This window comes from Dipodomys ordii, unplaced genomic scaffold (assembly GCF_000151885.1).
Source record: "Dipodomys ordii isolate 6190 unplaced genomic scaffold, Dord_2.0 Scaffold164, whole genome shotgun sequence".
Taxonomy (NCBI): Eukaryota; Metazoa; Chordata; class Mammalia; order Rodentia; family Heteromyidae; genus Dipodomys; species Dipodomys ordii.
In genome coordinates, this window is record NW_012267380.1 from 2,843,518 (window position 1) to 2,855,544 (window position 12,027).

The following is a 12,027-nucleotide window of genomic DNA, read 5'->3' on the forward strand; positions in this document are numbered from 1 at the left end:
AGAGTTCAAGCCCCATGACCGACAAAAAATAAAAAAATAAAATAAAACCAGGCTACATCCTTGCTCCTCATATACTTCTTTTTTTGTCAGTCATGGGGCTTGAACTCTGGCCTGTGCATTGTCCCTCAGCTCTTCAGCTCAAGGCAAGCACTCTACTACTTGAACCACAGCACCACTCACGGTTTTCTAGTGGCTAACTAGAAATAAGAGTCTCCTGCTGGTGACTTTCAATCTGCCAAGTGTGTGCAGCCTATATCCTTCCAATTACAGAGAGACTGTCAGCCTCAAAAAAAAAAAAAAGTTCATGGACTCAGCCTCCTGAGTAGCTAAGATTACAGGCATGAACCACTGGCACTTGGTCTAATGTATCTATTTGGGAGCAAGAATAATAATGGATCTGAGGATCAGATTTCAAAAGCCAACCCTGTCCTTAAGACTCTTATCTCCAATTAACCACCCAAAAGTCAGAGTGGTAGAGCTCCAGTGGCAGAGCACCAGACTTGAGTAAAAAAGCTAAGGGACAGTGCCCACACTGCCCTAATATTAGCATGCACGTGTATGCACATACAAAGTTAACAAATGGTAGATAACTGTGTGTAAAGAATATATAGGTACTTACAATGCTATTTTTGTAATTATTCCATAAGTATGAAATGTTTCAAGCTAAAAAGTTAAGGAAAATGGAAATATAAAACTAAAAGAGGGCTGCTGGGAAGGTGGCTCAGTGGTAGAGTGCTTGCCTCCCATGCATGAGGCCCTGAGTTCGATTCCTCAGCAACACATAAACAGAAAAAAGCCAGAAGTGGCACTGTGGCTCAAGTGGTAGAGCGCTAGCCTTGAGCTGAAGAGCTGAGGGACAACGCACAGGCCCAGAGTTCAAGCCCCATGACCGACCAAAAAAAAAAAAAAAAAGCTAAAAGAGGGCTGGGAATGTGACTTAGTGGAAGAGTATCTGACTAGTATTCATGAAGCCCTGGGTACAATTCCTCAGTACCACTGAAATAGTGCCAGAGTGGCACTGTGGCTCAAGTGGTAGAATACTAGCCTTGAGCAAAAGAAGTTCAGGGACAGTGTCCAGGCCCTGAGTTCAAGTCCCAAGACTGGCCAAAAAAAAAAAAGTGTACCTGGGCTGGGAAGGTGGCTCAGTGGTAGAGTGCTGGCCTTGCATGCATGAGGCCATGGGTTCAATTGCTCAGCACCACAAAAACAGAAAAAGCTGGAAGTGGCTCTGTGGCTCAAAGTGGAAAAGAGTGCTAGCCTTGAGCTGAAGAGCTGAGGGACAGTGCCCAGGCCCAGAGTTCAGGCCCCACAACTGACCAAAAACAAAAAAAAGTGTACCTATGATTTATAATTGAGGGGTAATATGCATTCTCCCAATGCATTTCAGAGGTACTAGAATCAGTCCCCTGACACACATGTCAATTACACACTCAGGAACTGCTGATCTATATTGCTAACTTAAGTATTATGTAATATAGTCATATGCAATCAGACTGCAAGAAACTGCCTACCTCCACAAAACTTGATATTCTCGTGCAGGACTTAGAATAAATAGCACTGCTGTTACCTATAGGTGTTTATGTATTGCCTTTCAATCATAAAATCATGCTACTACAAGCTCACCTCATTCATTATTTTATGCCAGTACTGGGACTTGAACGAACTCTTGGGTTTGCTTTCTCCTGTCATTTTTGCTCAAGACTAGTATTCTATCACTGAAGCCACACTTCCACTTCCTACAGGGGTTTAAAGCAAATATTCCAAGTAAATTTCAAAGACTGAATCTATGTCACAGGGAAATAGCTACTGATTTTCCTTAAGTAATGAGTTAGTTGACTGAAACAATTTGAAATTTAACCTACAAAATCTGCTAAATTTGCTGAGCCAATTTATTTTCCACTTTGAAAAACCAAATTCTGAACAAACAGAACAAAATGAACTATTGACACGTTCCTTAAAGCACACACAGACACAAAAACCCAGGCAAACACTATTACTTGCCTCACAGTTATCTTACGAATACAATGACGAACAGTATTGCTCAATTTCCCTATCTCCAACCTAGGCTATCAATTCATGTTCTGAAAGACTAAACTTTGGTTCTACAAGAAATTGCAAGCTTTGAAGTCAATGAGCAATTTAACCTATAGCATCCTTTCAGAGCTAGCAAACAAATATCATCTTCAGTCCTGTTACTAAGTTGCTGTTACTATTCACTTTTTCTAAATCTCAATCAGTATTTTCTAGCTATAAACATGGAAGAAATTCTGACATAACTACTACAAAACAGTGTGTATAATTTCCCTGCCATGTTGAAATTCAAGAACTGTGAGTAGGTATTGACACAGAGGTAGATGTATGTAATCCTAGAACTAGGGAGACTGAGGTAGGAGAGTGAGTTTCAGGCCAGCCTGGGTGATGGAGGCATAGCTCAAGGAATAGAGCAGTAGGTTCTTGGGAAAGGAGAAGACATAAAGCTCTCCAGGCATTAAATAATCTTGAAGCCCAGGGCTGGGAAGGTGGCTCAATGGTAGAGTGCTTGCCTTGCATGCATGAAGTCCTGGGTTCGATTCCTCAGCACCATATAATGAGAAAAAGATGGAAGTGGAACTGTGGTTCAAGTGGTAGAGAGCTCACCTTGAGCTGAAAAGCTCAGGGACAGTGCCCAGGTCCAGAGTTCATGCCCCATGACCAACAAAAAATAAATAAATAAAATAATCCTGAAGTACTATATAACATTCAGAAGACATGTCCAGAATAATTTAATTTTGCTCTGTTTTATGTCCTTTTACTTCAAAAAAGCACATTTCCAAATGATGCTCAAGAAGTTTTTCTGAGGGCTGGGAACATGGTTCAAGTGGTAGATACCAGGCTAGCTAGCACCAGTTCAAACTCAGTTATACCCCACCTCCTCCCCATCCCACAAAGTTTTTCTGGGCCAAGCTCCCATGTCTGCAATCTCAGTACTCATATCTCTCAGGCCAGCTTGGGCTACAAAATGAGTTCAAAGTCAGTCTAGGATACACAGTAAAACCCTGTCCCTCTCCCCCCACATGCACACACCAAGATTTTTTTGTTTTCTTTTGCAAAAATAGGCTTTGAATCCAGTGCTTCACACATACTCAATAAATATTTCCTGGATGCTCTGTGCATGAGCTAAGCACTAAGTAAACAGACACTGCCCCTTGTTCTCATGGCACTGAACAAGTAAGCATATCTATTACGATTTGTACTTTTTTTTTTTTGGCTGGTACTGAGGCATGAACTCCGGGTCTTGCACTTTTGCTCACCTTTCTGGCTTATGGATAGTGTTCTATTACTTGAGCCATGCCTCCACTTCTAGCTTTCTGATAATTAACTGGAGATTAGTCCAGGCTAGCTCCAAACTTAGACCTTAGTCTCCTGAGTAGCTAGGATTATAGGTGTAAGGCACCAGCATTTGATTCAACTTGTAATTATTTAAAGGAAAGATTTCATTAAATCAAAGTGTACAAGAAACAAAAATAGGGGCTGGGAATGTGGTCAGTTGCAGGTGGCTCATGCTCGAAATCCTATTAAATCAGGAGGCTGAGATCTGAGAATTGCATTTCCAAACTGGCCTTAAGCAGGAGAAAGCCAAGACTCTACCTACAATTAACCACAAAAGCCAGAAGTGGAGCTGTGGTTCAAGTGGTAGAGCACCAGCCCTGAGCAAAAGAGCTTAGGAGCCGGGCACCCGAGGCTCACACCTGTAATCTTAGCTACTCAGGAGGCTGAGATCTGAGGATCACAGTTCAAAGCCAGCCGGGCAGGAAAGCCTGAGAGACTCTTTTTTTTTTTTTTTTGAGTCGGTCGTGAGGCCTGAACTCTGGGCCTGGGCGCTGTCCCTCAGCTCCTCAGCTCAAGGCTAGCACTCTACCACTTGAGCCACAGCGCCACTTGCTCATTCTGTTCATTAAAAAGAATGTCAGAACACACTGCTTATTTCAAGAACTTTTCATCTCAATTACACGTGTGCATTTGGTCAACACGCCCCTGAGACCGTCCCACGACCGCTCCTGGGGCCCCTCACCCCGGGCCGCGCCGGCTCCCCGGCCACCTCTGACTCGGCCCGCGGTCTAAGCCCCGCAGGCGGGCCCCGCGGCACTGGGCAACGCGCGGGGGAGCTTACACTTCCATGTCGTCCGCGTCTGGTCGCCGGGAGACAACACCCCTTACCCCACGCGCAGCACGCCACCACCGCGGCCTCCGCCGCTCCGCTGCAGCACTTCCGGGTCACGGTTCCGCGCCCCGCGCGCGGGGCACGCTGGGAGCTCGGTGGGCCAGGCACTTCCGCCCCTGGCTTCAGGGCCTCATCCTCGCGGGCTGGGCTTCTGTTGTCTCCGTCTGGTTTTCCTCTAATGGTTTGGGTTTCGCCACGCATCAGTAATGCTCTGCTTCATCATCGCGTGCTGCTGCGGCCTGCAGGCTTTGGAAGAGTGGAGGAAGTGTACACTTGGGTGAATTTTGCTGTGTGAATGCGTTGACAAACACACCACAAAGCAACACCACGTTACTACTCAGGAGACTGAGACTTGAGGATCACGGTTCGAAGCCAGCGGAGAGAGACTTATGTCCAATAGCAAGCAAAAAAAAAAAAGGGTAGTGGAGCCGTTGCTAGAGCACCAGCCTTGAGTGAAAAAGCTCAGACACAGTGCCCAAACTCTGTATTCAAGCCTCTGGACCCGCAAAAGAAAGAGAAGCCGGGAGAGAGATTTTGGTACGTATATCTATAGTCCTACCTACTACTTACTCAGGGAGACATAGTGGGCAAAAGTGGAAGGCCTATCTGCTGTAAGGTTTGCCCCTGGTCCTGTGCAGACACCTCCCTACCTCTCCGCTAAGTTTCTGCCCAGTATCTGTTACCTAGGTAACTGGCATACCTAAAAGCTGTCACCTCCTCCTCCTGCTAGGTCACATCCCGGGCTGCCCCTGATCAGACCTCCCATCTGACCCTAAGAGGGTCTCAGGCCCTGAGGTCACATCCAGATCCAGTGTGGCCATACCTTTCTCCCAGCTTGCCACACTTCTTCCCATCCTTGGGCCTAGATAAGTCCTGGCTCGGAAGTGGGTTCGGTAAATAAACTTTTCCTGCCTGAATATCGCATGTTGTTCTCTTCATTGGCTACCTAATGACACCTACCTACTTAATATATCTTATATCTGCTAAGTAACAAAAAAGGGATGGAGATGTGGCTCAAGTGGTAGAGAACCTGCCTGCCTAACAAGCTTGAGACCCTGAGTTCAAACCCCAATAAGTTCCTGAAGTAAGCATGGCAGCACACACCTGTGACTGAAGCACAGGAAGATGAGAGAAAACTATGGTGAGTTCTAGGACAGAATAGGCCATAGGTTGAGACCCTGTCAAAAACACTATGGAGATTGGGAATTTAGTTCAGTGGAAGAGCATTTGCCTAGTAGTATCCCAACTTCCTTAGGCCTGTGGGACTCCAACCAACAATCGGCTAAAGGAGTCACCAATGCTCAGTCAATAAGGCTAAGAACCTTTATTTATTTTTTTTTTGGGGGGGGGTCCAGTCATGGGGCCTGAACTCTGGGCCTGGGCTCTGTCCCTCAGCTCTTCAGCTCAAGGTTAGCGCTCTACCACTTGAGCCACAACACCACTTCCAGCTTTTATTCTTTTTGCTTATGTGGTGCTGAAGAATCGAACCCAGGGCCTCATGCATGCAAGGCAAGTGCTCTACCATTGAGCCACCTTCCCAGCCCAAGGCTAAGGACCTTTATTAGCTGCAGCATCTTACCTTCACTACACTAAGATGGTGAAGACCAGCAACCAAGCTCTCTTGTGGCAGGGTTTTAAAGGGGCAGGAAGGTCACTCACAGGTGGTGGGGTATGTGATAGAAAGCAGGCTTACAGACACACAGCTAGGGGGCTGGGAAGGTGGCTCAGTGGTAAGGTGCTTGCAAGGCAAGCCCTGGGTTCGATTCCTCAGCACCACATAAGCAGAAAAAGCTGGAAGTGATGCTGTGGCTCAAGTTGCAAGGGACAGCACCCAGGCCCAGAGTTCAGGCCTCACCACTGACAAAAAAAAAAAGTAGAGATAGCAGTTAGAAATTACAAATAACAATTACAATTTTAATAACAAGGCAATAAGTCATTTCTAGACTTCCCCTTTGTTTTCTTCCTGATAAGGGTCTAGCTGACCTTTATCACAATACATTCCAAACTTCTTATCATCTTCTAGATCACACTACCCTCCAGGTTTCCTGGCTCTTTCTGAGTTTCACTGTTATTTACTACACTTAACCAGTCTAACTCCTTAATTTTCTCTTGAGTCCTTACTTTTGAGAAGTTTCTTTAATAATTAACCTGGGGTTTCTATCTACAGGTCTGTTTTTAATGCTTGCCTAATCCATTCAGTAAGTGTTGGCAGTTCAAAGGGGAAATGATGGATACATTATTTGGGGTATGCTTGGGAGCTCCTCTCCCAAGGAAGGAGGGCTCAGGGAAGACAATAAGTTCTCTGCAGCAAGAGGGAGTGTGGCTAGACAGCAGGAGGAAGGACTTTCTGCAGCTGAACAGTAGCTTGAATGCCCTACTTCTGATGGGGGTAGGGGGGATCACCTTAGTTCCATCCTCAGCTCTAGGGAAAAAAAAAAAACTATAACTGGGTGCCATGGCTTACACCTGTAGTCCTGGCTGCTCAGAAGTTTGAGATCTGAGGATTGCAGTTAAAAGCCTGGGCCTGGGTGCTGTCCCTCAGCTCTTCAGCTCAAGACAAGAGCTCTACCACTTTAGCCACAGAGCTACTTCCGGTTTTCTGGCAGTTAATTGGAGATAAAGGTTTCATGGACTTTCCTGCCCGGGTTGGCTTCGAACCATGATCCTCAAATCTCAGCCTCCTGAGTAGCTAGGATTACAGGAGTGAGCCACCCTGGAGCCCTGCTCATGAAACTCTTATTACATACTTTTTTTGGGGGGGTCGATTGTGGGCCTTGAACTGTGGGCCTGGGTGCTGTCCCTCAGCTCTTTAGTTTAAGGCTAGTGCTCTACCACTTGAGCCACAGTGCCACTTCCAGCTTTTTGTGCTTATGTAGTGCTGAGGAATCGAACCCAGGGCCTCATGTATGCAAGGCAAGCTCTCTACCACTGAACCACCTTCTCAGCCCCCTCATGAAACTTTTCTTTTTGTCGGTCATGGGGCTTGAACTCTGGGCTTGGGCGATATCCTTGCGCTCCTCAGCTCAAGGCGAGAGCTCTACTGCTTGAGGTTTTCTAGTGGTTTTTTTTTTTTTTAATTGGAGATAAGAGTCTCACAGACTTTCCTGCCCAGGCTGGCTTTGAACTGCCATCCTCAGCTCTCAGCCTCCTGAGTAGCTAGGATTACAGGCATGAGCCACTGGCACCCGGCTTCATGAAACTGTTATTGCCAATGCATTTCTAAAAAGTTGGAAGTTGTATCTCAAAGGTGGAGTGCTAGCCATGAGCAAATAAGCTCAACGCCCATGCCCTCAGTTCAAACTCCAGGACTGGCACAAAAAACAAGGAACAAAAAAAAAAAAAGCTTTCTGTCTCTCTCTCTCCATATGTATGTATGTATATGTGTACATACATTTCAATCAAGTAAATGAAATGTTACCCCAGGTGCAGCTGGTTTGATCCTGTGTGTGAAGGGTCCATCTGTTCAGGAGCAAGGGCCCTACAAAAACCCTAAAGATGTTCATTGTGTTATTGTTTCAAGAAACAGGTAGAAATGACCCATGGGATACTGATGAAACAAACCCATGCTCTGCCCTTGCTGGCAGACAGCCTGGCTGGGGAACCAGCTCTGGGTAGAAATAACTACAGTGTATTCACTGCTTGCAGGAGTAGAGGAGGGAATGACTAATGGGGTGGAGAGGCGTCCCAAAGCTGGAGGGTGTTTGTAGTGGGGAGGGGAGGAGTACAAGGCTAAAAGTTCGGGGAGTGACTTCTGAGGAAGAGAAGGGAAGGCTTTTGAGACCCCACCAAGAAACAGCTCAAGTGAGACTTTCCGTAGGGAATTCCTCGGGCCCCACCCACAAACAGCAGCCTGGCCACCTGCTGATAGGTCTTTTCTCTTCAATGAACCAATGTTAAATGGCTCCCTGATCTTGATGTAGATGCTTCTCCATTAAACAGGAAGCTCTCAGAACCAAGTTTCTAAAGACCTGGGAATGTAGCAGTGAGCAAATCCATTTAAAGTAAGCAGTCTGGGGCTGGGAAGGTGGCTCAAGTGGTAGAGTGCTAGCCTTGAGCTGAAGAGCTCAGGGACAGCACCCAGGCCCAGAGTTCAGGCCCCACTACGGACAAAAATAAAATAAGCAATAAATAAAATAGCTCAGTGTTACAATGAGATGTGTCCTCAAATGATACCAGATAGATGGGAAATGTGAGGTAAGAGAAGGAAGAGAGAAAACGTGGACAGTTTCAGGGGACAGAGACTTCCACCTGGGAAGCTGAAGCAGTCAGAGGTATTTGTTCTGCGGGTCCTGGGGCTTGAACTCAGGGTTTGGGCACTGTTTTTTGTTGTTGTTTTTTTGGGTCCGGTTGTGGGACCTGAACTCTGGGCCTGGGTGCTATCCCTCAGCTCTTCAGCTCAAGGCTAGCGCTCTACCACTTGAGCCACAGCACCACTTCCAGCTTTTTTCTTTTTTGCTTATGTGGTGCTGAGGAATCGAACCCAGGGCCTCAGGCATGCAAGGCAAGCGCTCTACCACTGAGCCACCTTCCCAGCCCCATGGGCACTGTTCTTGAGCTTCTCTTTGTTCAAGGCAAGTGCTCTACCACTTGAGCCACAGCAGCACTTCTGGCTTTTTCCGTTTATATACTGAAGAATCAAACCCAAGGTTTTCATGCATGCTAGGCAAGCCCTCTACCACTAAGCTACTTTCTCAGCCCCAAGGAGTCAGAGCTGTTGTCTGGGCTGAACTTGAAGCATGGTTAGATTTTGCCTGTGGAGGGGAAGAACACAAGGACCTGGTAAAGAAAACAGGGAGGCACATGGTGAACTTGAACTATGCTGTTCTTGGTGATGCTGAGAGCCCAGACCCTGCCAGATGAACAACCTTGAGAATCAAATGCAGAATCTCATAGTTGTCCACAGAAGGAAACCAGCTGGTTGTTAAAAAAAATCACTGGGCACTGGTGGCTCACACCTGTCATCCTAACTACTCAGGAGACTGAGATCTGAGAACTGCAGTTTGAAGCCAGCCCAGGCAGGAAAGTCCATGAGCCTCTCATCTTCAATTAACCACCAAAAAAAAAAAAAGCCAAAAGTAGAGCTATGACTCCAGTGGTATAGCACTAGCTTTAAGCAAAAAAGCTAGGGATAGTGCCCAGGCCCTGAGTTTAAGCCCTAGGACTGGTACCAAAAACAAAAAAAATCCAGAAATAAGCAATCATACGTTTTAAACTAATTTGGGGGGGGGGTGCAAGCCAGGGCTTTGGAGTGTTCTGCTGAGCTAAGCCCCACTCCCTTTGGCCAAGGCCCTGTGTTTTCACAAAGACCAGAAAGGCAGTGGTCACATGAGATTCAGAAATGATTCTTTTAGCCAGCTGTTCATTAATTTGATCCGTTAGGGAATTAACTTTGGACAAACCAACTCCTGGTTCACTCCAGGAGCATTTCCCCCACACGTAGCTCTGGCTAACTTCTGGGCTTGGATTTCAGCTCAGCCACTTCCTGCCCAGGGATCTTTGGGCAGATGATTTAGTTGCTCCAGGTCATTTCTCATCAGTAGAATGATTTTCAGTAGAGTGATTATTAGTGGTGACATGGAGAAATGGTTATGTGTTTTAAGTTAAGGAGATAATTAATATAAGAAGTTAAACACAGAGACAATATGGTTAGAACTCCAGAAATATTAGCAATTATTCTTTTGTTTATGGATTTATTCATATATGATGATACCTTGCTGCAGATTCACCCACCTCACCTTCCAGTGCTGGGATTAAGGCATGCACACAGGCTTGCCCATAGGTGTGTTTAAGAGAAATGAGAGGGAGATTTGGATATAGAGACAAAGGAAACAGGGAAGGAAGCCAAGTGAAGGAAACAGGCCTGGGGTACAGCAACATGACCAAGGATGGCAAAGACAGCTAGTTATACTAGGAGCTTTGGGAGAGGCAGGAAGCCATGCTTTCCTATAGCCTTCAGAAAGAGTAAGGACACCTTGATTTTACCATTTGTTAACTATGACAATACATTTCTGTTGCCTTAAGCCACATCAACATAAATCTGTTTGCAGAAGTTTATTAAAGCAACCCTTGGAAACATAGAGATGTGAACAATCTGTACTTTTAATTCCAAAAAAAATTGCTTAGAGAAATTGAAGATCTCAATAAAAGAGTATCACAACGTAGCTTTCATGCAGAGCCCTCCTGCCTTAAGTTAAGGTACATGCCAACTATGCCCTGCTTCAATAGTCTTAAAATGTCAGTTCTCTCTTGAGCTATAAATGTAATGCAAACCTAGTTAAATCCTTGCAGAGGGGCTGGGAAGGTGGCTCAGTGGTAGAGTGCTTGCCTTGCATACATGAAGCCCTGGGTTTGATTCCTCAGCACCACATAAGCAGAAAAAAAGCTGGAAGTATCCCTGTGACTCAAGTGGTAGAGCACTAGCCTTGAGCTGAAGAGCTGAGGGACAGCGCCAAGGCCTAGAGTTCAGGCCCATGACTGACAAAAAAATTCCTAGCAGATTTATTTTCATAGTATCTGACAGCTGACTCCAATATTCACATGTAAATACAAATAATGCTAAAACAACACTGAAAAAGAAGTTGAAAAGATAACACAAGAATTATCATAAATGACTATTCAAAACAGCATGAGATTGACATAAAATTAGATAATTGCTTTGATCATATAAAATGATATTTATGGAAATGAACTCCAGGAAATGAAACAAGAGGGTTTTTCTTTGTTGTTGTCATTGCTTTATTCCACAATGTGCACTCCTGTTTGCAGACTGCTAACCTCATTCTCATTCAGTTTCTTAAGAAGGGTGTCACACCTCAGACACCAGCTAAAGACTCCAGAGACTTACTTCTCGTTCTTCAGGACCCCCACAGCTTACATCTGCTCAAGTGGCCTACTGAAGCCCAGTTCTGAGGCTTCTTTGGAAGATAGGAGAGGAATGGAGTCAGGTCACATAGCCAATGTGGGTGAGCTCATAGCAACCGATGGAGAAGACTGGGAAGCAATCACCTTTACTACAGTGTTCCTAAATCCCAGGAAAGACTGTTAGCCGTTCCTGTTCCCAGGATCCCATGAGAACTGGGATTCAGATACCAGAATCAGCCTGGAGTCAACCTGATGCTGAAGTTCAGCTAGACTCCACCCCCCCAACATTGTTGCCAAATTTAACTTTTCACCCTCAAATCAGCTGGCGTTTTGTGACTATAAGTTCAACAAATAATTGCTTGATATTTAGATCCTCTGGCCCTTTCCCTCTCCCTCCCCACCCTCCATCTTTAGTCCCTCCCCCAGCTCAGGAGGAAGGGGAAAGCTGTGGGGAGGTGGACTTGGGCTGGAATTTGAACTCAACTCCTCCAAGGTCCTTCACCTTACATTCAAACCCCAGTCTACGCCCATCTTCGTGTGAGTGTGCATGTGTGTATGAGACGTGGGTTTGCTATGTACCCCAGGCTGAGATCCTCACGCCTGAGCCTCCTGGGTACGCACCACCACGCCGGTGACATTTCTCACACTCATGTCTTTTTCCTAGATGTTTCTGTAAGCTACACAGGTGCCTGGAATGAATTTGTTGAATGAACAAAAGAGCGGACGTACCATTTATTGCACCTTATGGATCGTGTGACTTCACCCATGGCCTAGGTCTTCGGTGCCACCAGAGCTGACTTAGCACCTCAGCCTGGTGGGCCTGGGGCTCGGCCAGAGGCGACCCCGCCCACAGGCCGGGGTTGGAGGTCTGGGGAAACACCCACTTTCCTGTGCCGCTTGGATTGGTTCAGGTGCCACAAGGAGGCGGATCTAGAACCACGTGGCAGTGACGTCACTCCGGCCAG

The 12,027-nt window shown here is 46.0% G+C and overlaps 1 protein-coding gene across 1 annotated transcript in view; it reads right to left on the reverse strand.

The window, feature by feature from the left end:
• Positions 1–4,247, reverse strand: part of Crcp (CGRP receptor component) — a 34,342-nt gene extending 30,095 nt beyond the window's left edge. Inside the window, exon 1 of the mRNA XM_013033232.1 lies at positions 4,151–4,247. Within this exon, the coding sequence (XP_012888686.1) occupies positions 4,151–4,158 (8 nt within the window). The 5' untranslated portion in view covers positions 4,159–4,247. The remainder of the gene's footprint in view (positions 1–4,150) is intronic.
• Between the last annotated feature and the right edge of the window lie 7,780 nt (positions 4,248–12,027).